The sequence below is a fragment of the Anoplophora glabripennis genome, unplaced genomic scaffold, assembly GCF_000390285.2.
Source record: "Anoplophora glabripennis isolate ALB-LARVAE unplaced genomic scaffold, Agla_2.0 scaffold581, whole genome shotgun sequence".
NCBI lineage: Eukaryota > Metazoa > Arthropoda > Insecta > Coleoptera > Cerambycidae > Anoplophora > Anoplophora glabripennis.
Window position 1 is genome coordinate 230,600 of NW_019416654.1, and position 27,755 is coordinate 258,354.

At 32.5% G+C, this 27,755-nt stretch overlaps 2 protein-coding genes across 2 annotated transcripts in view; both read left to right on the plus strand.

Moving 5' to 3' along the window:
- The window catches only part of LOC108912181 (pickpocket protein 28-like), a 15,081-nt gene extending 6,176 nt beyond the window's left edge, over positions 1 to 8,905 (plus strand). The window contains exons 2-9 of the mRNA XM_018717361.1: positions 707 to 949; positions 1,147 to 1,267; positions 2,712 to 2,860; positions 5,441 to 5,636; positions 6,337 to 6,607; positions 6,668 to 6,727; positions 6,883 to 7,072; positions 8,680 to 8,905. Of these exons, the coding sequence (XP_018572877.1) occupies positions 707 to 949; positions 1,147 to 1,267; positions 2,712 to 2,860; positions 5,441 to 5,636; positions 6,337 to 6,607; positions 6,668 to 6,727; positions 6,883 to 7,072; positions 8,680 to 8,905 (1,456 nt within the window). The remainder of the gene's footprint in view (positions 1 to 706; positions 950 to 1,146; positions 1,268 to 2,711; positions 2,861 to 5,440; positions 5,637 to 6,336; positions 6,608 to 6,667; positions 6,728 to 6,882; positions 7,073 to 8,679) is intronic.
- Positions 8,906 to 12,277: 3,372 nt separating this feature from the next.
- LOC108912182 (pickpocket protein 28-like) lies at positions 12,278 to 26,804 on the plus strand. The gene is made up of 9 exons (XM_018717362.2): positions 12,278 to 12,435; positions 15,307 to 15,549; positions 15,625 to 15,736; positions 20,241 to 20,392; positions 21,315 to 21,513; positions 21,805 to 22,075; positions 22,770 to 22,829; positions 24,290 to 24,458; positions 24,509 to 26,804. Exons 1-9 carry the CDS (start codon positions 12,278 to 12,280, stop codon positions 24,738 to 24,740), a joined length of 1,596 nt encoding a protein of 531 aa, XP_018572878.2. The 3' UTR covers positions 24,741 to 26,804.
- The last annotated feature ends 951 nt before the right edge of the window (positions 26,805 to 27,755 follow it).

Below are 27,755 nucleotides of genomic sequence, written 5' to 3' on the forward strand. Positions count from 1 at the left end.
GTTACAGTACACCTCCTTCAACTATTCCTTAGATCATTTCGTTTTGTCCGGGTCCGAGAACAGTTATAGCAAAAATAGGAGGCTAACTTTGTAAGTCGCGCCATTTCCACCCCCGGACCGGACAAGTCATTTTGATGGTAGAAATGCGTTACAGTGCACCTCTTTCAACTATTCCTTAGCTCATTTCGTCTTGTCCGGGTCCCAGGACAGTTATAGCAAGAATAGGGGGCTAACTTTGTAAGTCGCGCCATTTCCACCCCCGGACCGGACAAGTAAATTTGTTGGTGAAATTTGGTTGTAGTACAATCATAGATGATCATAGAATTGTTAGATATTTATTTTTATTAATTTAGTTTTGGGGGCTAACTTTGGGGGCTAACTACACTCAAGTCTACACAGCAGGTGCATATCACGTGTGCACGCCTACGGAAAAAATGTAAACAACTATGTGAAACATTTAGTAAATTTGAAGACAATTGTTTTCCAGTTTTTAAATAAATAACATAAAAGAATGTCGGTTTTGTAGAACGAAGATAGTGTTGCGCTTAAGCTCGAATTTTAGTAATTATAAGTCTCTTAAAACAGGAACTTAACTTTTAATCAAATTATGAATTTGAAAAATGTAATTAAAGTAAATGGTGACAAAAATATGTATCATGATTTCTTTTTTCCTTTGAAAGTTTTATCTCACGAACTATATTTTCAGGTTTATATGGGGGATTTTGATAATAATCTCAATAAGCGCTTGTGGTTACATGATAAGCCGCATATATAACAAATATGAGAAAAGCCCGGTGATCGTCAGCTTTGCCACGAAGGAATCTCCAATATTTAGTATACCATTTCCAGCGGTCACCATCTGTCCAATCTCGAAATCGAATAGGACGAAACTGAACTACACCATGGTCATTAAGAAAAAAATTTCGAAGGAAATCCTGCCTCCTGAAATGTTTGTAATTTCCATATTTTTTAAATTATTGGAATTATTACAGTTAAAAGTTACAAAAGTTTAAACTCAAAATAGTTATAAAACGTTTACAATAACCGTGATTTTCAAACTTGTATGTCACCTTGAAAAGTACGCTAAAATGCTGTATATTTCTTAAAGTTCGGGAACCACTGGTATACATCTGATACAATTTTCAGAGAATTGAGAGCTCAGTATATGTCGTTGGTCTGCGAAAATGGAAGAGAACATTTCCCAAACAATGACACATTCACGGATGATTTCTTTGTCAAACTGGACGAGGTACCAGACAATCTACCTGTATGTCTATAGGGTGATGCGTAAGCATGTTCTGATAATAAAGGGAGTGGTTTGAGATCAGTATAATGGCAACAATTCCTCTAAATGGTTCAGTTTTCGAGAAAAATTCAAGGGTTTGTATCCAATTTCCAATGACAACCAATGACGGAAATTTTATTCGTAATTGCATTTCAGAGAAAAAGTGAAACTGCCGCTTTATTCCAAAAACTTCCGCGTTATTTTAAATTTTTAGTGTAAAATAAACTTGCCACGTAGTCGACTAAGTCAAAAATAAATCTAAAGCAGTAGCAACTACGACGAAATAAAATTTTATTGTTTTAGCATGTTTTTTATGATACGAAAAGCTTTGATTTTAAAAGAATTAAGCATATTTTAAATTTAAAAAAAAAAATAAAAACTCGAATGGCTAATAAAACCAAGGATATCTTTCTTTGAAATGTAAATTTAGGATTTTCATAATTGAGTTAGTTAAGCACCAGAAGCTTCATTAATCTGCCTCAAAAATATGCTACAGATGTAATGTTTTTGTCGCTCTATCCTGAAAACTAAGCGGTTTAAGACAAAAAAGTATTTTTTCCTTTTATTTTCAGAATGCACTTAAGGATCATTCAGTATAAATATACAGGTTTTAATAGCAAAACTTCACCAGGTAAAAAGTTTATCATTTGAACGTGGGTCTTATTTCTTAAAATATAAGATGTTGAAATTAGAAATAAATATCACACTTTCTGAAATATCTCTCAGGATGTTTGACGTAAATGGATGAAACTTGGACCACTGAAATATCTAACTAAATAGAAGTAGAAATCAGCTAAGTTCACTTACAACTGTATCCACCAATAATGGAGGTACAGAGGGTTACCGCCACTAGAGACCCCGGTATTTTGACGCCATTGAATATTCTGTAAACTCGATTAGAATTTTCTTCAAAAAACTCGCATTTTTGGCCACAAAATACGCCTCTGGATTTTAGACCTCTACTTAAGAAACACCCTGTATATGTAGCTTCGCTTTTGCTAGCTTGATCGCTCGTCACAGTCTAATCCTAGCTTTAGAGTATTAGCGTAGGACTGTAAATAGTTCCGTTTTATTCCTGCGTGAAGTCTAAATCTCTCTAGAACCCTGGACATACGTGTCTTCACCCTATCTGCGTAAGTAGTGCCATCTCTGCACTGCAAATAAAAACTGGCGCCCGAGGAGAGGTAACCGCCGCCGCCATCGCTCAAGCGTCATAGTGCCAGACGCACGTATAAATCAGTGACCCAAGTTTTTTCAGCCTAATCAAACACTCTTGGAGATATTTCAGAAAATGTGTTACATTTTTTTTATTTCAACACCATAATTTCGAAAATGAATATAACAGCGACCCACATTCATATAAAATTTTTCACCTAGGTTAATTTTGCTATGTATATCTGCCTACCGCACATTTTTATTTTTTCAGTTGCGTATACCAGTGACCACCAATATACCCTGCATCTTTATGAAAAAAGTAATGCCCTGTGAAAAGTTATTTAAGCCTATAATAACCGATGAGGGAATATGCTATACATTTAACATGCTAGACAGGAATGAAATTTTTAATGACAATGTGTACGTATTGCTTTATAAAATTCAAAACACAGTGAGTGTTCTACAGGTTGAGTAACGAGGAATTTTACATACTTCAAAAGTAAATAGAGTTCATTGAAAGAAATATCAAATACCCAATAAAAAGTCTACGCCCCGTTATTTATATACGGGATGTTTTACAAGGGTCATTTATCATGTTTTGGTAAAACTATACGCTGTTGGCTGTCAATGGATTGACATTCTCAAACATTTAGAAATTCACCCTGTATGCGTTTTTTTTTATGTAACTGGAAATTTTAAAAGTAGACAAATGGGTAGGTAATGTGTTTAACATTTTTGTTACTTTTTTTGTTGAATTTTTTACAAATAATAAATTTTGACTAAAATTGAAAATTCACCTTAAAATTTCTCAAACGTTTATGAATTTACAAAATAAAATGGTATGGACGTATGTAACAAAATTAAAAAACTGAAACTACATAAAATACGACATATTCAGTGTCCACAGAAAAAAGGTTATTAATAAGTTCGAGTGGCAGAAAATATTTAAAAGTACCGATATCTTATCGTCGTCTCTTACATTAGTCTTTATTATCACTTTAGTTTTTCCACAGACAATATAGCTTATCGCCACAGACTGCTACTTAAATGCTGGAAATTGGCAGCCTAAAATGGATGCAGGGTCTCCTTAGCCGGCTTCCAACTAGCGTGGAGTTTCAGTTATGTAATTAAAAAGATAGAAACTTATCTTCTGTTTGGAAATCACATTTGCCTTAAATACTAAATAAAATATCAAGTTAGAATTAAAACTATGAATTTACCTAATTAATTATTTATTTTATATCACCTTGGAATGGGAGAATTCAAAAACTTGAAATTAATGTTTTTAGATTTGTGCGTCGACTTCCAATATGGTACGATATTAACACCTATATTTAAAAAAATTGCATTATCCTTAGATGGGTAGGTACTGCGCTCTCTTATCGTTATTTCTTTAGATAGGTAAAATAATTATTGACACAAGTGTTGCATATCANGTTATTTAAGCCTATAATAACCGATGAGGGAATATGCTATACATTTAACATGCTAGACAGGAATGAAATTTTTAATGACAATGTGTACGTATTGCTTTATAAAATTCAAAACACAGTGAGTGTTCTACAGGTTGAGTAACGAGAAATTTTACATACTTCAAAAGTAAATAGAGTTCATTGAAAGAAATATCAAATACCCAATAAAAAGTCTACGCCCCGTTATTTATATACGGGATGTTTTACAAGGGTCATTTGTCATTTTTTGGTAAAACTATACGCTGTTGGCTGTCATTGGATTGACATTCTCAAACATTTAGAAATTCACCCTGTATGCGTTTTTTTTTATGTAACTGGAAATTTTAAAAGTAGACAAATGGGTAGGTAATGTGTTTAACATTTTTGTTACTTTTTTTGTTGAATTTTTTACAAATAATAAATTTTGACTAAAATTGAAAATTCACCATAAAATTCAGCATTAAAATTTCTCAAACGTTTATGAATTTACAAAATAAAATGGTAAGGACGTATGTAACAAAATTAAAAAGCTGAAACTACATAAAACACGATATATTCAGTGTCCACAGAAAAAAAGGTTTATTAATAAGTTCAAGTGGCAGAAAATATTTAAAAGTATCGATATCTTATCGTCGTCTCTTACATTAGTCTTTATTACCACTTTAGTTTTTCTTTTGTTATACACAGTAAGACTTTTAGACACATTCCCAAAATAACCTTGTTGTAACCTTATTAAAACCAATTTTTTGACCTTTCGAAAATTAGTAACACATTTAACAATTCAACAACAAAGATGTTGTTGGCAGGCAGGTTTCATTTTGAAATTCTATTGTAACTTTTAATAACTTCTTTGTTTTTTTCCTTTGGCTTCTGAATTCGTCTTGTTCTGTGTAGTTTTGTTTTTTTTTAATTTTGTTTTACAGTTTTTCGTTATTGTACACACAAATTTATTTTATGAATTCAAAATAAATATGGAATTTTTATTTGATTTTTTTTTAGTTTTATTAACAAGAAAATTAAAATTATCATAGGCTGCTCTGGAAACTATATAAAATGATATTATTAATGTAACTGAAGTGACTACGACTTGCAATTAAAAATATTTGCTTTTAACAGTTACATTAAATGTATTATTTTATGATAAATTTTCAGTTTTAGTCAAAATTTATTATTTTAACAAATTCAACAAAAATGTCATACACATAGCTTCCACTACCATTTGCATAATTTTAATATTCATTAAAAAAAAATGCATACAGTGTGAATTTTTTTATATTTAGTTTTCTAATTATAAAGTATTTGAGACTGGTCCTGAAATTTCTGGATGTTTGAGAATGTCAGTTGAATGACAGCCCATGGTGTATACTTACTAAAAAATTAGAGAATGTGAACAAACCGTTCTATTATTGTAACGAAAAATTTTTTTTTATTTAAATCTACAAATCTATTTGGTATTCCGCTTAATAAACTCTTTTAATGGTGGAAGTATCTAAAATTCCTCGTGACTCACCCTGTACCTATAATACATCATCCATTTAAATGATTCTAGTGTACATTATACAAATTACCACAAAAACGACGAAGTCAGCAAATGGAATATCGATGATGGGTATCTCGATGCGAACGTTACCACGTTCCCAAGAAGAGCTCTATTTTCAGGCGCTGATAATGCTCTTGAAATCATGCTACCCCAAACAGCGGAAAACATAGACTATTTGTGCGTTAGGGATGTACAAGGATACAGTGTAAGAACTTTTGCAAATCTTAATTCATAAAATTATTATCTGAGGAAGAAATATGCAGCCAACTTTAAAATATACGAGTATGAATGAAATGAAAATGTTAAAAATTAAATATTAATAGCACACACCGCAAAATTCTAAGCCAAATTATACTTGTCTAAAGGTTTTTGAAACGCTGAATCCGAATCCGATTTCAGAATTGTTCCATCACCTCATGACTTCGAGATATTCCAACCGAAAAATGCGAAAGACACGTTATTTTACTGTGTCTGATATGTTACATGACGCGAAAATTTTCATCATCATAGAACTTGTTAGGGCATCTGAAGGTACTACCTTTCTTCTTCAATATCCCTCTGAATGATTCGAATATCTTCTTTCCTCTTCGAAAAATGTCTATCGAAGTTGATTAGATTGGCGTATCGATAATTAAGTAGCATCAGGTGAAGACCCACAAAGGGAGAATAATAAAATTACACCTAAATTCCCATCGGTATCTTTAGGTTGTCGGAGTCGCTAATTACAGAATTAAAAAAATATCCAATACTACACATTTGTAAAAGAAAACAGATATAGAAATTTTTAAATTTCGTTCAATAAAAAGTATCATAAAGTTGTCAGTTGCATCAAAACTTGAAAACTTGACCTTACAAGAATGTTCATAGTTTTGCTTTCGTATCACTTAAATCAATATATATTTTAGTTCACACTACACACCCCTCACACAATACCCAATCCAAAGAAACAATTCTACATTATTCCCTTCGACACATCTGTCGTTGCTGTTGTGCAGCCAAGGATGATGACTACATCACAGGGCGTCAAGGATTACGATCCCTTTGATAGAAAATGTTATTTAGCCAGAGAGAGGCCCTTGAAATTTTTTAAAATCTACTCTCCAGAGAACTGTAGGTTAGAGTGTCTCGCCAACCATACCTTGAAGAGTTGTGGGTGTGTAAATTTTTTCATGCCAAGTATGTTAGAAGAGTATATATATATTAGTTTGTTTTTTAAATTTCAATTAAAATTTTCAGGGGACAACGAAACATCCATATGTAGCAACAATAAATATAATTGCATGAAAAAATCTGAAAGTAAGTCGACTTATTAATGGTACATATTTAGATTGTAGCACAGTAACATTAGAAGTAAAAATCCATGTGAATGAGAGAAAAATTCGTTTGTCTTGTGTCATTTTTATTCCTTCATAGCTTGATTAGGAAATTATAAACCACCATTTCTTTTACAGGACGAATGATGAAACTAGAATTAAGCAACATCATGAACATGACACTCAAAAAAGGCCATGATATATATTGCAATTGCATGCCCTTGTGTACGGACCTTTCTTATGATACAGAGCAGTCGCATACTGTGTGGGACTGGGACGAACAATTGCGAGTATTTCAAGCAGGAATGCCAAAGAAAATGAGAAAATAGTAAGTTATAAAGTATAATGATAATAACGAGCGTTCAAATAAAAACGTGGTCGAAGTTGGCCCTGACACATTGGACGTAGGGAGTGGCTTATAGCGACCAACTTAACCTCATTTCTCAACGAGCTGTATAGCAGCTGTCAGTTTCGATAACGTTAATGACTATATAACTTTATTTTAAAGAATAATCGTGATAACAATAACAAACAATTAAAGCAGCTGCTGAAAGTGTCCCCCTCCTTGTTCCAAGCACTTTTCGCACCTGTTCCTCAAAGAATTAAAGACATTTTCTAAGATGCTCGGGGTATTGTTAATTTCACGAATCTTGTCTATAAGTCGAGCCTGCAGATGGTTTAAATCAGGAATAGGCAGTTCAAAAATAGTGTTTTTAAGGTAAGGCCACAAAAAGAAATCACACGGCGTAATATCACATGACCTCGGTGGAAATTCATGTTCAGCATTGAGACTTATTAGTCGATTTTGGAAAACTTCCCTCAACATATTCATCGTCTCGCCTGCCGTATGTGCCCTTGCGCCATCTTGTTGAAAGTAAAAGTTTGTAATTTCGTTTTCTTCCAGCTGGTTAACAAAAGGAGCGATAATTTCTTCTCTATACCTTTGCGCAGTAAGAGTACCATTAAAAAAAATAGGTCCATAAATCCTCCTTCGATTGAGAGCACACCAAACTCCAATTTTTTGAGCGTGTAGAGGGCCCTCGACAAAAAAGTTATCTGGTTTTTCAGAAGACCACATTCTCATATTCTGTGAGTTTACGTAACCACTTAAATGAAACCAGGCTTCATCAGAAAAAAAGGTGATATTATGAAGTTCACCGTAGTTGTTTAAAAACCATTCACAAAATACAGCCCGTCGCGGAAAATCAACTTCATGAAGTTCTTGCTGACAAGTTAAACGATAGGAGAACAAACGCAAATCTTTTTTTAACACTGTGTGGCAGGTACCGACTGATACTCCCACCATTTGTGATAAAACACGTACAGAAGTTCTTGGCGCATTTTCCATTATTTGTTGGACATTTTCTTTTAATTCTTCAGTCCGCTTTTTAGGTCGGCCGCTTCCTTCTTTTCTTGTTACACTGCCCGTTTCACGAAAAACATTAACACAACGCTGAACTGCACTTTGAAAAATTTTGTACTCAACAACGCCGGGAAATTGATTTTGAAATTCTATGAAACATTCCTCAATAGAATACTTCCATATTCCATCAATCTTGCGTCCATTTCTAAAGTAGGACTCTATGATAAACACTTTTTGTTCTTGAGAAAACACCACTTTCAACGCTTTTTAAAACGAAAATATTCAAATTGATAGCGGCGATATAGCGCTTTGACAGATGACGTTTAAGTTCATTTGCTATACGCTACGCCCTACGTCCAAATTTTCAGAACCAACTTGACCACGTTTTTATTTGAACGCTCGTTACTTTCACTAGTTTTCTTTAGAAATATCCTTTTTTGTACTATTGTGCATATTTGAATTTCAAAGTATTTGTTTATTGTAAAATAAAATCCCCTAATTATTCTATGATATTCTATTCTGTTAATAAATTTTACCTGATTTATACATTGTCGTATCTGCTTCTTTCACAGTATGAAAATGTCGAAACTATCCGTATTTTTCAAACTAGAACATTTCTGGACAACAGAAAGAAATGAACTATATGGACCAACAGACTTTCTGGCCAATTTTGGTGGATTATTGGGACTTTTCACAGGATTTTCGTTGTTGTCACTTGTTGAAATAATTTACTTTCTTACTTTAAGAATATTTTGTAACATCAAAAAATATAAAGAGTGGTCTGGTCTTGCTGAATAGAATGGAAAGAATGAACAGTTTGTCCATTTAAAAACTGTTTAAATCTATGATTTAAAATGTTTTGACGTTGAAAACAAAACTGTCAAAAACAATTAGATGATGATTCAATCAGATTTTAACGAAGAAAAAGTATTCTATTATTGTGTCATAGTTGTAATCATGTAAAAAAAAATTCGTATAAATCCACAAAAAAAATTGTGGTGAAATTTAATAATATTGTTATATGTATACTATAATTTACTTCTACCTCAATGCTGTGTTTGCAATAAAAGGTAGTACGTATTTTGAAAATATTCACGAAAACATATTTTACCACTATGCTGTTTTTATTTATACTTCCTTATAGAAAATAATAAAATATATATGAAGATAAACCTGACATGCACAGTAAGAGTTCTTTGTTACACCTGCTGCTACTATGCCATTGTTATATTAGATTATGTAACTTTAGCAATTTTCAAGTGGACTTGCTTGAAAAACTGGAAGATATCAATACAATGTCAATATTTCTTAGTTATTGGCACCTGTTAACGATCAAATGTAAGTGGAATGGGATATAAAAGGACAAGACTATTAGTCTAGTGTTTTACAAATTCTTTTGTCAACTACACTTAAATACAGTTTTTTATCCTTATGAGTGTTGCTTTTGTAATTTTAATTTATGTAATCATTGTTTAAATAAAGTTTATGTGTAATAATAATTTGCTGTATATATTTTTCCAGTATCTCAAAACAATTTACATTACAAAAAATATTTTAAATATTTCGTGACAGTAAAGTATTAGCAAAAGCTAAAATTTTTAGGTTCTATTCATATTTATTTAACACAAGAATGTGAATATATTTAACGAAATTGGAATAAAATTATACTTACTTACTTTTAGAATACAATTTCTTTGTTGTTTCTATAGAAATTGTGCAAATTGAGAGACATCTACGGAAAATACGAAATTTCAAATTGTGACAACAAATTTGTAGTAATACTGGACGTAAAGTTAAAATAATGTGAATTTTGTATTTATATTAAGTATATGCCTTCTCTCATTATTCATCTTCAGGCATAAAAAAATTTATCTCCCTCATAATTCAAATATTTATTTTTTTCATCCTCACTGACTTATGGTTAAAGATTCAATTTTAAGGTTTTCATTAACATGGTTCCAAGAAACATTTTGAGATTTCTGTTATAGAATATTATCTATACCTAGGGACCCTAATACCACCTGAAGGCGATAATAATATGAAAAACATAACTAAGCTGAGAGAAATAATCACTGTTAAACCCTAAAAAATAATTTCGTTGGTCAATGACCCTAATAACCTACACATTTTCAAATAAACAATCAGTTATTTTTAAAAGAATATGAGAAATTTGCTGGACATTTTTCTGGCACGAAATTATATTAATAAATTTGATTTGTAATTGTCGCCTGACTTACAAATATCATTCTTACTGCTTATTTGTCAGTTTATTTTTGCATATTATCATTAAAATGCCACTTTTTAGTAAAAACAAATATCTTGTTACCGTTTTGCCTTATGAATAATAAAATATATAAAGAACAAAATATATATTACATAAATAAAAATAATTTTTCTAGTCCAGATTAGATTTATTTGCGAATACCGAGTCTAACTAAACTGCCAGGTCAAATTTTGATAGGAGATTCTACATTACAATTATTACAAAATAATAAAAGAGGTTCCTGCGTAAAAATGTATCCGGAAAATCTTGGTCTTTGATTGTTCATAAAGGTATTTCCATGCTACACACATTCTATACGAAGGTGTAGTTTCGGTGTTGAATTTAATCTCATTTTTTTTTCTTACATTATATTTCAAATTTGATTCAGTACTGTAAAGATTTATGAAGAAAAGACTTGGAGATGAGATTTAAAACACTAAAGGATTTCAAAAATATGTTGTTTCCCGTATGTAACTATTGAGGGTTGCTTTCGGTGTGCAGCAAAAATGAAACGCTCTCTCAACGGTAAAATAAAAATATTTTTATTGAAAGTTTAGTGGAAAGAAATGTTGTCAGAGTGAGCGTTCGTTGAAGAGTCCTGGTGTGGAGTCTCTCGCAGGTATATGTATCTGGTCCTGGCGCCAATCTGCCGTGGACCTTTTCCTGGATCCCTGGCGCGTCCCGCACCTGTTCCTTGTCCTTGCAACTGTTAGACCTGGCGCTCTTGACGTAATACTTAAAATGGGTCACTTGCTGACATGTGTACCCACACTATCATTAAAAATTTCTTAAATAATCGTTACAACTCAAATAAACACATTAGTTAATGAAAAAAAATATTATTTGCTAAGCTTCCTCCTACGGTTTTTTTGGCAGTAACTCGCAAGCACAAACTATTTTTATTAATTTGACATTGAATACGCATTTGATGCCTTAAATATTTGGTCAAGTATTTTTATAACATCCTAAATTATCATGACAGTATCATGATTAAAGACAAAAGTGTCATTTTCCATTCAACCATCAATATCTTGGTAATTAATAATCGTACAGAGACTTTTCAAAAACCAAATTGAAGCTGATTAAAGAAGCTAACTGATCTGTACATAGATTGAGTTCGAAAAAATTTTCCTGGGTCCGTGAACAGTCAAAAAAAAAACTAGAAAATTTCGTTCTCGAGATTTCTTTTGATACCTCGATAATCATAGCTCAAAAAAATGTCTTGAAACTAGAGACTTAAAGTTTCAAAACTATTTTTTTTATCTCGACACGGCCATTTTTCGCTACAGCCTCTCAAAATCACTAAAATATTTATGAAATATTTTTATTTCTTTAATTTTTTCCTGCAATCTATTTCAAACTTACTAAAATTAAAACACAGGTATTTTTATTCGCACCTTTTATACGAGTTTTTAATATGTGAACATTAAACGAAATTTTAATTATATGCTTCATAAATGATAATTGTTTTCTTTGAATTAAGTGTCGCATTGATATTCACCCCCTAAATTTAGCGCAAGTGAAAAAATTTATGTCTGGCAGCAGTTCAACTTAAGACCGGCACTAGTGCCAGTGGCACACATATCTATCTGTCTTCACTTCACTGAAATGACGACAAAAATAACTGTCTCTAAATCGTTTAAGACAAAATATATTGCTTGTCTATATTCTTCAACATAACATGTATACATATATACAAATATTTATTAAAAAACGTGGCTGACGATGACGTAGGAAAGTCAAGGTAAACTTCAATGGGCTTATTTTTGGAATCCCGAAATTCGATGGTGCGAGAAGAGGTTTGAAATTTAACATAACAAATCTGCTAAAACTAATGTAGAAGATAAATTGTGTATTTTTAAAATATTAAATTAAGTTGTGTAAGTGTTAAGATAAAGTGTAGAAAAATGGAACTGAGAAATAGGAAAATTTCACCTGAAATTGAACCTAATAAACGTAAATATTCGTGTTTTCAAAACTTTGGGAATTACTGTAGAGAATACTGCAGGGAGGGAACTTTGCATGGAGTTAAATATTTAGGTGAAAAAAGAACGTTTATTGAGAAGTAAGTACCTAGCCAGTTTTTGTAAATAAATGTTAGAAATCAGATAATTTTTTGATCACAGGATGTTATGTGTCTGTTGAAAAGATTTATTTAAGTCAAATATTTCAAGCTTCAATCACAATAATTCTGTTTTTTAATATATAAACTCAATATTATCTTAAATAAACTCAACAAAAAAATTAAAGGAGCAGAAAAATTTCCAAATTTTTTTAGTGATTTTTGAACTTCGTGAATAATGGTCGAGAAAAAGAAAAAAGCGTCTTGAAGCTTAAAGATTCTAGTTTTGAAATCTTGAGATGAACAATTTTTTTGAGCGTCACACACAAGCACAATCAAAAGAAATAATGCAAGATGAAAAATTTAACATTTTCTTTTTCAAAATTGCACAGACTTAGAAAATTTTGAATTTTTTTTCTGTTTGATGAGTATTTAAAGCGAAATTTTGTGAAAAATAACGTAAAAGAATTTGTTTCATCTTAATCATTAATTGATGTTTAAAGATCAATAAACCAGCTCCTTTAATTTTTTATAAAACTTTGACGATTCAGGAAAGGAATAGGGTCCGATCGATTTCAAAATTTAAAGGCCTCATGGGCATGTATTGAGCTACAAACCTACAAACATTGGCACTTTTCGCAATATTTACAAAGTAGATATTGATTTTCCAAACATTTTCCAGAAAAAGTAATTTTTTGGACATTTTCAAATTAATGGAGAGTATAAAATTTTTTTTTTCTCAAACATAGCTAATAGCCCTTGAAGTGGTTTGATTCAGATTTCTAAAAAACACCTTATGTTCGCTGTACGAACATTATTAGTTCATCAGATATCGATGATAAATCTTCAAGCTTCAAGATTATTCTTTCTTTTTCTCGATACGACCATTATTCACGAAGCTATAGTTTTTCAAAAATCACTAAAAAAGTTTGGGAATTTTTCTGCTTTTTTTTTGCTGAGTGCACTCACAAGATAATTTGAGTAAGCTATAAGTATTTCCTTAAATCGAAAATATTCTGTAATATAAAGAAATAATATGTATATGTGTATGTAGATAATCGTTAAGATTACTGGTTTATTTTTAAGTTAGACAAGATATTAGAAGATACAAAATTATTGAAAATGCGATTATTTTTATTGTCACTAATTTTTGTTCATCTTTAGAAAATTTTGTTCTAACAGATCAAATATAAACGCGTTTCAATGAAAATAGTAATTTGTATGTATTTTACTTAAATAAAACGAAATAGATAGATTTTATAAAAGGAAATAAATCTGTAATGATTAATAAGACATAATTATCAAGATTTTTAACCCGTATTTTAATTTAAATTTTTACAGCGAAATTTGCCAACAAAGAAAGTTAACCCCAATTGTAAAACTATACAGGGTGTCAAGTAATGATATTATAGGAAACAACTATTCCACGGGCTATGTGCCCTGGCTAGCATTAAATTACACCCTCAATATCTAGTATACAGCTAAGGCTATTTGTCAGGAGAGTTAGTAGGCATAGACGGGCAAAATAAACTTTTTAATACTGAAAAAAAAAATATGAATATTTAGTTAATAATAACACAGCCCCACAAAAAAAAGGGCCAGGTCCGAAAGACAAGACCATGGTATCCATATGGTTTTGGGGTCGCTGAATCCGAATCCGGTGTCCGTTTGACACGATTAGCTCTGGTTTAAGGTCAGTTCAAGGTCAAATATAGAAAATTAATTGTCAACAAACTAAATCTATGTATCTATACGTTTTTGGGGTCGCTGAATCCGAATTCTTTGTCCGTTTGACGCGATTAGCTCTGGACTCGATCAGATCTGGTTTAAGTTCAGTTCAAGGTCAAATGTAAAGCCATTTATGTTGTTCGTATTTGATACTATGTAAGACTATCCTCAAAATATGGCACTCTTATTTCAATGTGCGTTAGGTTTATAACATCCATGTTTGAAGTGATTTATCCAACAATATCATTGTAGTAACCTAAGGAAAATTCTTCATCGTTAGAAAAATATTCCTTATTTCTGTAGAAAAAAACTTTCACTTTTCCGGCTTGCTTAGTATTAGGAACTCTGCTCCATTCTCTGCCACGCCCAAATCTCGAACATCATTTACTTTTTTTTGTGATATTGTTCCTGTCTTTTCACAACGTGATATGGAATATATTCGTCATCACTAGTATCACTAGCAATATCAGTGATAGTTTCATTGCCACCCAAATTTCTCCCTTATTTAATATCTTGATGAAACCTATCTCTCTGCTCAAACCCAATCAAATTTTTCACTTAGGTTTAAAACCAAAATATTTATATAAGTATCTTTCGTATGTTGATTTACCTATTTCTATTAGAAAGTATGTAATAGACCTGAACGCTTCAAACGGACATCAGATTCGGATTCACCAACCCCCAAAACGTATAGTAGATATGTAAGTTTACTTTGTTTTCAATTGATTCTCCACATTTGACCTTAAACTGACCTCAACCCAGATCTGATTGAGTCAAACGGACACCAGATTCGAATTCGGCGACTCCAAAAACGTGTAAATCCGTAGATTTACACGTTTTTTTACGTTTTCTTAATATCGGTTTCCAAACGAAGGGGTCTATTTCATTTATTTCGATAGTAAATAATACCAAAAATTCAGGAAAATTAAAAATGGTCGGGTCATGACCTCAGTGATTTGGCATAAACATGTTTTGAACGTGTGTCAGATATAACCCATATAACGTATGTCATATGTGATATGTCATAAGTCATAACTTAAAAGTTATTTAAGCCAATGGGCACTAAGTAGAAGTGACATTAAAATGTGACGTATGAGAATACATATGCTTTAGAATTTGTTAATAATTATAATTATCGTTTTTAAGGTTATGGTGGGCCATAAGCATGGCGGTTGCCCTATACCTCTGCGTAACGCTGATCCTAAAAACGTACGAAAAATGGGAAAGATCGCCGGTTATCGTAACATTTGCCACAAAGGAGACACCGAATTTGATGATCCCCTTCCCATCTGTTACGATTTGTCCGGATACAAAGTCCCTTCCGGGAAAGTACAATTACACGAAGTATTATAGAATGTTGAGGGAAAATAAAACTTTAGAGCCAGACATGTGAGTTGAACTACTTCTATTCTAACAAAATATTTAATTTTTATGATTTAATATTGTTACTATTTTTTATTACAGGGAGAAAAAATTTGGATACCTATCGTTGTTATGTGACCGCAAGAATGAAATCAACTATGCCGATTTGAAAGATCAATTAGCTGGAAACCAGTTGTTTGACTTTATAGATGAGGTAATGTTAGGTTTATGTTAAAAAATATAAATAGTAATAGCCACTATTTCGTGAAAGGTGTCAAATCTTAGACCAGTTTACGAAGAATTCAGATAGGAAGTTTTGGTTAACAGCTATTTTTAGATAATTATTATTGGCTATAGTCATTGTAAATATTTGTACAAGGTAATTTAGTTAATTTCACTGCGCTCAAGTTCATATATTTTCTTCTACGATAATTTATACGTTATACTTAATAAAATTACAAAAAATAAACTATGCCACAAATCTTTTTATTACGGCACACTATTAGGAAGATCTTTGTCTTTAATTTTTTTAACTAGACACGCCGAAAATATAATTAAAAGTAAAATCATGTTCTATTTAGAAAAATCCAATACACAGAAATTTTACTTTATTAGCATGGGCGTAGGACAAGGGGGGTGGCGAGCTTGCTGCATGCTGCAAGTTTCAAAAATTACATTATTTTATTAGCCATTCGTTCTGTATAGTTTTAATTTAATTATAAAAAATTTAAACAAAAATAGGTATATTATGTATTTATTTAGTTTAGATAATTGAGGCGTTTATGGTAAAAGAGTTAGATTGAATGAATTTAGGCTACTGTTTGCTTTTGGCTGTTGGGAAGGCTTTTGCACTAAATTCATCGGTTTAACCCCCGGAAAAAATTTAATTTTTTCAAAATGTTCGTAATTTAGATGTACAGGTTTCATCAAACTCGATAGTATGGGCCTACTGTAAGAATACAAAAAATGAGATATTACAATCTATTCTCTATATGACCTCCTCTCATTTCAAGACACATATCCAATCTTCGCCTGACTTCTTTGTGGGCTGGGTTTATTAACATTTCGCCGTTTAACTCATTACAAGCATTTCTGATTTTTTTCTTTCAAATAATTAATATCTCGCGAAGGTGTTTTGTAAACCTTATTTTTTAAACCCCCACCGACGCTCCCTATAAAAAAATCGAAGAGTTTTAGATCTGGTGACTTTCCGGGCCACTGAATAGGTCCATTAAGCCTAATTCATTTTTCTGGAAAATCTAAATATTGCTGCACAATCCTGGCCTTATGGGGTGGAGCCCCGTCATGCTGAAACCATAGGTTTCTTCTTAGCTGCAAAGGCACATTCTCCAGAAGTGCAGGAAGTTCTTCCTGTAGGAAATTTAGGTAACTCACGCTGTTCAATGTATGTTCACAAAGATAAGGCCCAGTTAAATGCCTACCGATGATGCCGCACCAAACATTTACTTCAAAATGGCCTTGGTTTTGTACTGGATTTACAATGTGGGGATTTTTAATGGACCAGTAGTGTTCGTTGCACCTGTTTGGCAAACCATTACTGACAAACCGACTTTCGTCCGTCCAAAGAACGTGCCGAATAAGGTTCTGATCGACAGTTTCTACATTAACTTCAATTTGAATTATAAAATTAAGTCTGTTTTCAATGTGCACGCTCAAGCAAATACTCCAAATTGTGAATTTTGTAGTCATCATACCCATTGGTCTTTAAAATTCGTTGAACGGCTGATTTATCCAAATTCTATTCCCGGCTAGCCTTCCGTATAGAATTTCGTGGATTTTGTTCGAAATACTGTAACGGTCTAGCTGTATTAACATTGTTTCTTACCTTTCGGTCAATTATTTGATTTATCCGAACAGAAAATGCATCTTCATTTCGTCGCAAGGTCCCTCCAATCTTGTAAAGGTTCTACGAGGTGTGACAATTAAGTAACGAGGCTGATTTTATTACCGCGCTTGTGGTAAACCTGCGACCTTGAAACTCCCTTTCCCCTTCCCCGGCAACCTTCATTTTCCCTTGATATTTTTACCATCACTCTAGCTTGTTTAGTTCGCCTGCTGTGTCGTGTTCAGTAGACGTGTGTTGGTGATGCTTGTCACGAAAATGGAGAAGCAAAATCTAGAGTAACGCGTCGCGATAAAATGCGCCAGATTGAGCGAAACAGCTTCGGAAACATACGCTAAAATGGTAAAAGTGCATGGTGATAGTGCTCTCAGTCGTGCCCGGTTGTTTCGATGGCATAAAGAGTTTAAGGAGGGGCGTGAAAGCGTGGAAGACCAGGCGTGGAGCAGGAGACCAGTCGAGGTGCGGACTGACCCGAATGTGCAGCGAGTGTGCGCCCGAATCCGTGAAGATTGGCGTTTAACAGTTCGAATGTTGGCCTCGGAACTGGGTATGAACCGTGAAACAGTCAGACAAAGTTTAACCGACGATTTAGGGATGAAAAAGTTGTGTGCGAAGATGGTTCCAAAGAACCTTTCTGATGAGCAAAAGTGGTATCGAATGACCGTCGCAGAAGACTGGAGCAAGTGGAAAACGATCTCACGCTGCTTGATCGAGTTATTATAGGCGATGAGAGCTGGTTTTTCCAATACGACCCGGAAACCAAACGCCAAAGCTCACAATGGTTGTCTCCGCACTCCCCCCGTCCGAAAAAAGCTCGCATGAGCAAGTCGAAGGTGAAAACGATGATCATTACCTTTTTTGATAGCCGTGGAATCGTACACAATGAATTTGTTCCACCGGGGCAAACCGTAAATCAAATCTACTATCGCGAAGTACTCGAAAGATTGCGAAAACGAGTCAACAGGGTGCGCCCAGACATCGCAAACAACTGGATCCTTCATCACGACAACGCGCCGTGCCACACCGCCCTCAGCGTGTCCCAGTATTTGGCCTCCAAAGGGATCACCGTGTTGCAACAGCCACCTTATTCGCCCGATATGTCACCCTGTGATTTTTTTCTGTTCTTCTGTTCCCTAGAGCAAAATCGGTGGTCAAAGGAATCCATTTTGAGTCGGTTACGGACATCCAAGAGACCGTGACGAGGGTACTCGCGGACATCCCAGTCGAAGCCTTCCAGAAATGTTACGAAGCATGGAAAACCCGCTGGAATCGTTGTATAGCTGCCCAAGGGGACTACTTTGAAGGGGATGGCAGAGTTGTAGAATAATTTTTAAATATACGGTTTTTATGGGATCAGTCTCATTACTTAATTGTCACACCTAGTATGATCAGGAATGTGGCGCTCTGGATACCTTTCTCGATATAGCTCTACAGCTCTTCTTGAATATTTTGTGACTCGCCGTAAATTACATTATTATTACATCAACTTTTTCTGAACATTTTTGTAAGCACAAAAGTTATACGTTTGACGTTCGTATTGAGTAATGACAACTATTTTGTGACATTTATGCACTTTAAACAACGAACATTCAATTATTTTCCAACGACTGCTTGATTATTTCACCGCTGATGTGATCATTTCAGAAGTAATACAGAAAAATTTCTCTAATAAAAGTTTATTAGAAAAAAGAGAGCTTTTTATCAGGAAAAAAAAATTGGGTATGTTTCTGGAAAAAATGTAATTGATGACGTCATTAGTCGTTTCTGTCGAATCCCAAAGAAAATACTTTCGATTGAAAATGGAGCTTACCTCATCTCATTTACCATCACGGGTCCCAAATTTTATTTAAATTTTTCATATTCTCACAGTAGGCCCATACTATCGATTGTGAGACATCCTGTAATTGTGGCGCCATATCACACTTTTTGTCACTGTTTTTAGATTTGATAAATTACTACATAACTTAAATATATAAAAATAATCATAATTTTCACGCTAAATGTGTGCTGGATGTTTACGATGTTTCACAGTGCTTTGATGTCGCCTTACAGGATCTGATTTACATCTTTGTTTTTTCATTCATTAACACAATTTATTTATTATGTAGTAACTATTTCGTCTTTATTACATTTAAATCACTGTTCTTTATACAAGGCGTTTTGGAAAAAGTACCATAAATTGAAGGATGATAGAATATAACATATTGAGTATATTTTTCCTTAAGGACCATGGCTCTTTTGTCTCCTGTTTTCGTAGTCCATGATGATTTTTTTAAATCAAACTTAGGCCGTATCATTTTCAAAATACAATGTAATAAAATTCAAAAGAAGTAAATGTTGGTATATGAAAAAATAAAACACGGTTTTGTAGAGAATTAGAATACCTTTCAAACAATATATCGCTTAACCCTCCTTTCATTAATATTTTTTTTGGGGAGGGGGTCGTACCTACCTAGGAGGGTAGGGTCTGAAACAAGGAATTTATGTGAAAAGATGTCTCAATTCAATCAAAAATCGACCTGTCTCCGCGTTTTTCGGAAAATTAATTTTCCCGAGAGTTATTCGCTCTCTTTCATTTGCAAGACACCACCCTGTATAACATACTCTATAAAAAACCTAACATGACAAAATGTCTGAGAAAGACTAACAACCTCTAGCAGATGATCAAAAACTCCTGTGATTAGTAACCTGAAAACCTTATCTGAACCAAAATTCAAAACATTCCATTTTTTTTGGAAATGATATGGCTATAAATTCAGGGGAAAAATTGTATTATTTTTTGAAGTTCTATAAGCTTCTGAATTTATGATACCTTTTGCAAAACACTGTGTATTGATTCAATTATAATACTTAGGTATCCCCGAAATTTTCCGACATGATATCCGAGTGCAAGTTCATGGGTGTCGAAGAAAACTGTACAGAATTATTCTTTCCAATAATTACGGACGAAGGTCTATGCTATACCTTTAATTTACTAGACAGGTCACAACTATTAAGAGATGACGTGTAAGTATATTTATCATTTCAAGTTATTGTCACAAAGAAATTTACATAACTCCACAAATTTTCCACCCTACAATTAATTTGGACATGCTCCCAAAAATATTGTCAAGGTTCCACTATATCGAGCTAGCCATTTTCTTGGAATTTTGGAAATCATACAGGTTGTCCCAGAAATAAATGTCAAAATTTTAATCATGCATTTAAGCAATAGATTAAGTTTAATAGCTTTTTAAACTGAACATTTTTGTTATCCGCTACTAAAGTAATCTGGAAAGGCTTATTTAATCCATAGACTGCTCGTTGGGACTATTTTAATGAGTTCTAAATACTTGACCAAAATGGGAATATATTTGGCACTTATTTTTGGGATACTCTGTACTATACAGGAGACAACGGTTAAACGGTTTTTAGATCATTATCTGTTACTAACTTTTTTATTTTCACAAATTCTCGAAATCTAAAAAACGCTGTGTAAATTTGTAAAATCAGCATCAATTCCAATTTTTTTTCTTATGCTTGCAATATTGTATTGCTATAAGGAAAGAGCATTTTTTAGCGGTATCGTAAGTAGGAAAAATCATTAACGTGCAGAAAAAATATGAGAAAAGGAAAGTTGCTACGGTTTTCAATACCGCAACGTTGAACAAACAATTTTAGTTGATATCCTTTGCAAAAAGAGGTTATAATAATCTTTTTGCAAATGCAAAAAATTCATAAATTAAAAAAATTACAGTAAATTATCGATGTAATATTTTTTTTATTTCAAAATATCTTGAAAATCCAAATAGTTAAAGCCAGTCCATGGGTGCCAATAAGTTAATAATGGCCTAACACTTTCCTATATTACTGTTTTCTTATCTCTTACAAATTCTAATCCTAACACATGCACCACCAAATAGCCACCACCAAAATATTGTTCTTTTAGTGTAATATATAAAGATTACCACAAAGCACCACGGCTATCGAATTGGACAATACAGTATGGATATGGAGAAAATGATTCCTTGATAACATATCCGAGAAGGGCGCTCTTTTCAGGAGCCATATTTGCCTTAGAAGCCAAATTGAAAATATACGAGCAAGATTTGGATTTTGCATGTGGGTCATCGGTTCAGGGATATAAGGCAAGATTATTATTATACAACCTGTAAAATTATAACCACTCAACTGCACAATGTTTCCTAAAATATATATCTAATTCTGATCATACATAGGAAGTATATTTCTGTCTCCAATTCAAAAGAAAATAACGTAATTTTACATGAATCTCACGCGTAAATACCTATTCATAAAATTCTTGTAAGTGAACTTTTGTCTAAAATTAAAAGAGAAGAGCATATACAATATAGCATATACATACAATATATTAAGAATTAATATTTTCCTTAGAACTTATGACCCAAACATTTTCTCAGGTGCAACTATCACATCCTGCAAGGATGCCAAGGCCGAAACAGCAGCACTTCAGGATACCCCTGAACCACGTATTCCTCTCAGCTGTGACACCGGATATGACCACTACTGCGGACGCTATAAAAAGCTACAGTCCTCTGAAGAGGAACTGCTACTTTCCTAACGAAAAATCTTTGAAGTACTTTAAAGTGTACTCTCAACAAAGCTGTCAAATTGAGTGTAAAACTAATTACACCCTGAATGAATGTGGATGTGTAAATTTTTACATGCCTAGTAAGTGTTTTTAATATACAACCAATTTATTATGTATTTTTATGATAATAATAATTATTACTTTTCACTAATTTACTGACATAAGAATTAGTAACTTTAATTTTAATGCTATACAAAACAATAGTTTTATCCTAAGTATTATATTATTATATTTATATTTTTTTGCGATTTTGGTTCAGAAAAATTACACTGGTACTATTCCATGCCACACTATGTATTTATTCATATTATTCATTGAAACCAAATCTGTCATGAAAAATGCTCCATCTTTAACCAGTTTCTTTTTAATTACCAAAAGAAAAATACTTATAAAACTGCACCGAGAATGCAGTAAATCAGTACAGCGATAAGTTATGCCGGAATGAAAATAAATTTTAGTTATTTATAATGTCATTTTTCACAGCAACATCACCAGCTACTATTGTAGATCTGATTTACATGTACTCTTTTAACAATGACACCAAATAAATGGATTCGTAATAATATTGTACGAAACATGTTTTAAACTTGTATTATTCTGCACACTTATTAAGCACGTAGTCTAAACTAATGCAATTACTATTGTCACTTTGCTATTAGTTGCATAAACTTTTATTTTGGTTTACAGAAATAACTGTGTATACAGTTTTAAAATAGTTAAATAAGTCTTAACATTGCCATTAATATAATTAAAACATGTTTTTTTTTTTTTCAGGAAACAATGAGACGAAGTTTTGTACAGGCAGTAAAATCGCATGTATTTACGATGCTGAAAGTAAGTAATCGTTGACATTAACATATTGATTACACATTGATTATTGACTTCTTTGAGCTTTACAAAAAAGGGAGATTTATCAAACTAATATATCACTAATGCCAGTCACAACTTATGCAGTGATAAGTCGTAAAAATGTATTTGTCAAATCAAACTGTGTCAAATCCAACTGCCACATAAAATTTTTAAATATTTTCTTCACATACTAAATTTGAAGAAATAAATGAAATAAATGACTTTCCCAAGTACCCTTCCGGGCGTTGAATTTCCTATATTTCCAACCTTTCATATGTTTAATGTTTTCCTGTTTTTCATTATTTCTTTCATCTCCTTTAATGTCTTCTTTCTTCTTTTTCTTGCCTCCGCTATTTGTTGTATCCATTTCTTTAGTAGTGTACTCTTCCTCATTTTTTATACATTTTACTGTTTGATGTACTCCCATTGTTATTCTGTTTGATTGCATCTTTATTAAATATCCATACCAATTCATTTACCTCTTTGTTATTTTATTCCATATAGTTCTTATTTTAACATTTCTTAGTCAATAATTGCTTCGTTTCTTATTTTGTGAAACTTTGCCTTCACAATTTTCTCAAGTTCTTCATGTCTATTGCGTTTATTTTACTACTGTTTCTTTCGCATTGTCCAACTCTTACTGGCGTAAAATGTGGTTGGTATAACTATCGTATTATATATTATTAGTTTCGTTTCTTTTGTCAATTCTCTCCTTTGAAGTGTTTTGTTTTATTATATAGCATAGTTTATATGAAATTTTCACTCTAACTGCTATCTTTAACTCTATTTTCCATCGTCAATAATAATGTTTATCCGTTATTCATAAGTTGTTAATATCTCCAACTCAGTTTCCTTGGATTTAACCAATATTTAGCTTTCTTTAATGTTGATTTCTTTTTTCAACTGTTTTTTTTTTTGTTCTAACCATTCAGGTTTTACATTATTACTGCAGAATCCTTTACCACCACAATATCTTCCGCGTATATCAGAATTTTTACCAGTTGTGGTCAGTTATTGTCTGTAGTTGTTCTGATATATAATTCTGGTGTTCCTCATTAATTCATCCTTTACAATTATAAATAACAATGGGCTGAGAGCATCCCTTTATTTAATACCATTTTCCACTCAAATTATTCCGATCTTTCTCCTGTTATTTGAACTTTACTACTTTATACATGAATTCCATTTATCCTTCGTCCTGTTAGATATCTCAGTATGTCTATGTATTTTTCTTTCTCTACCATCTATCTTAGCCTCATATCTATTATTCTTAAGTGCGTTCTGAGGATAAGATATTGCACTGTCATTCTTACAATATATGAGCTCTCTTTCTTTTCGATGGGTACCATCAGGTTATTTTTACGTTTTGCTTAATTTAGAAACTATAATCGATCTAAAATTCAATTTTATCTACCTTTCGATTCTACGTACTTTTTTCTTTGTAGAGGCACTGCTCTTCTCATGGATGGCTAAGAAACTGGAAGCGATACACGAAGGCAAGGTCGCCCAAGATATGTGTGACTGTCCACCAGTTTGCACGTCAATGTACTATAACGTGGAAAACTCACAAACTACCTGGGATTGGAAGAGGCATTATGATCCTGAAAATGGAACGTACGTGACCTCAAAGTTTTTTTAACTGTTTCATTAATTTTTCTTTCCAGGAAACACATGTCGCACTTCCAAGTATTTTTCAAGAGTAGTCAATTTATAACTATGGAAAGGAACGAACTTTTCGGCATCACCGACTTCTTGGCAAACTTTGGAGGCTTGCTTGGACTCTTCATTGGATTTTCCATGCTATCTCTAATAGAAATAATTTACTACTTAACACTGCGAATAATTTGTAATATCAAACTCTTCGGAATTAATAATTGGTCAGGACGAAAAGAATAAAATTACTCTTCATGTTTGTCTTAAACATTTGAGCGGGTTTTGCATGAACTTGCAAATGTCCGTAACTATTTGGCGGCTTTTCAGGAACCGAGAGTTGAACCGTCGGACAACATGACAAAGCGAATTGATGCATTTTTATTAATATAAACCTTTAGATTTATAATATACCGGATGTTTCTAAGTAATATTAAAGCAACTCATTTGAGTACATGGCACTGAAATTATTTTTTTTTCAGCCTTTTACGATGTATTTCATAAAATGATTCATTGTTTTTTCAATTTTTTTAATGTAAGTGCTTCGTAAGAAGACATGTCCTAGCAACAATCTCAATGTGTCACAGAGCCGTAGCTGTAGGAACTAGCGCCTGCGTTATTGATATAATTCATATAATCATATGCACATTTCTATTTTCGGCTTTATTTCAGGGCTATTATTTAGGTATACGTTGTGTTTCACTTTTCATATCACTCTTATCTGAAATTATATTTGCAAAGCGCTTAATGTCATATAACTAAATTTGATTTTAGTCATAGTTTTAGTAATTGTTAAATCAAAATTATTAGAGATAGTTATACTTTTTCTTTCACATTTTATTTTCGTATGAATCTTTGAACAAATTTAGTCGACAAGAATTTAGTGTAGATATCCCTAAAATTTGGAAAGTAACTAAAATGCTTGCCAAACTTTAAGCCCAGATTCTTTATAGCAAATTAATAAAAAAGTTTCTGCACTTAAACATGTGTTCGGAAACACTATGTATCATCATTTTTTTTTAAAATAACTTGCTGCCATAACATTTTAAGCAATAACTACCTACACATGGCATAGCGACATGAGACAAGAAAATTTTTTTAAAGTCTTAGTACTTTATCACTACAGTGGAAATTACCAAGTCCACCTCCTAAACTAAAGAAATGTGACACGTTCATACACTTGTGGACAATCAGAAACTATAGGTATTCTGTCCTCAAAATGAAACATTTCTAGATGTGTGTTTAAAAGACTGTTTTCATTAATTTGTTACATAAACTCCACAAATAAAGTTTAGCAAAGCATTTTAGTTACTTCCTCCTTGTATAAATTTCAAAATTATACAGACTTAGGATGAGACCTATATATTCAGATCTTTAGAAACTGAATCAGCCATAGAAACTGCACGTTCACCCTCCAACATTTTCTTAAATTGCAGTAAGTTTCCGTGGGCACAGACGAGTCTACACATCATATTTGTGGGGCCTGTTGCATATTTTGAGTATTCAAACATTCAGTCAACTCTTGCAATCGTTCAGATAAAATTCTACAATCGGCAAATTCAAACTACAACAGTCACATGCAGAAAATTGAGTGATACGATTTTTTCAATAGACCATGAACATAAATTGCTAACACACAGACACTGCATAAAGTAAGATCTATTCGCCCCATACACGGACATATGTGTACGAAGAAAAAATCACTCCTGTAGCCCTGCAGTACTAAATAAATACCAGAAGCCCCCAACTGATTAAGGCTCCAGAATCTGTGAGAACTTTACAATTAGAGGGCTTCTTTTGGATGCAGCACTGAAAAGGAGTCTATCTGGAGTTAGTATGAAATCTCTGAATATAGTTGTAAATGGATCAAGAAAATCGACTCGGTTATAAAACTATACCTTAGAGGCTTTTTTATTCGTTTTATTTTATCTTCGAACCATGATTATTTTTTTCCTTCATTTTATATTTTAGGTTCTTTTTAACATCAGGTAGTAATTACTGGAAAATAAGTTTTTTAAGATTTTAAAGATGGCTTTTGGCAATTTAAAAACAGGAGAACGATGGGGCAGATTCGGTTTTGGCAGTCCAAGTACGTTGGTACATGGGTCCCATCTGTGGAACCTACCACTGTTTGTGTGCATGTATTATTTTTTTAGATATTTGTAATGAAATAATTAACTGTGTTTGAAAACATTATTTCTTTAGACGTTACTTCATGCAGTTAATATAATTTTTAATATAATTAAGATTCATATGTATAAGAATAAACTCTTTATTATTGTAATTAGGTATATCTTATAAAATGTCGTTTCCATTTTTTTAATTAAATAAATGTGAGTGTAAATTACTTTGTATCAAGTTTATTTCTAATAGAAAGAGCTCGGAACTCGGTCGGATGATCATAGCCGTCGCGTCGGCCTTTCGCTACAGCCCACCTTATGAAACCGGTAATAACGGCAATTATTGGCTTCGCGTTTGCTTCGTGTATACGTGTTATATTCTAATAATTTCGATCGCGCCATGAAGTAAAAAACGACCTTTTGCTGATAAAATACGCAAATTTATTTATTTTTATTTATACCTACCTGTTTATTTATTTGTTTACAACGGACACGCCTATGATTAGCCGACGAAAACCCCCAGCTTTACTAATAAATATGTAGTGGGGATCATTTGCAAAATCTGTTTATAGCTCTTGGAATATTTTACATAGACAAATGAGCACTATTAGAGTATTATTAAGGCTAATCCTATTTTTAAAAGTTTATGTTATAGTCTTCCTTAGCAAGTGTACTTAAACATATACAAAATGGCATAAATTTATTTTACACATGAACAAAGTTAAATAACATCAAATTAATCTCCCGCGACACAAATTACTGGCAACAGCATTAGATATAAATTGGATCCATCACCACAAGATTTATATTCTAGTGGCGGTTTAGAATAGTAAACACATAAAATGTAAACCTATAAATAAAAATCTCGAGCACTTGTAGTTATAAATTTAAATTTCGAATTCCAGGACAGAAAATTATCGGAAAAAATAGATAGTTGTGATTTGTTGTTAAAGCCGAGCATTATTACATTTTTGTAGAAGTTTTGTTAGTTTTACCTATTTTAGTCACTGCACTGTAAATAAATCGGTCTGAGTGAAAGCTTAGTGAATCCATTGAGTGAAATTATTAAGTACATTTTCAGTCAGTATTGGGCATATTGATAATTTTACATTTTTGATAATATTTGAACTAAAAGTGATAA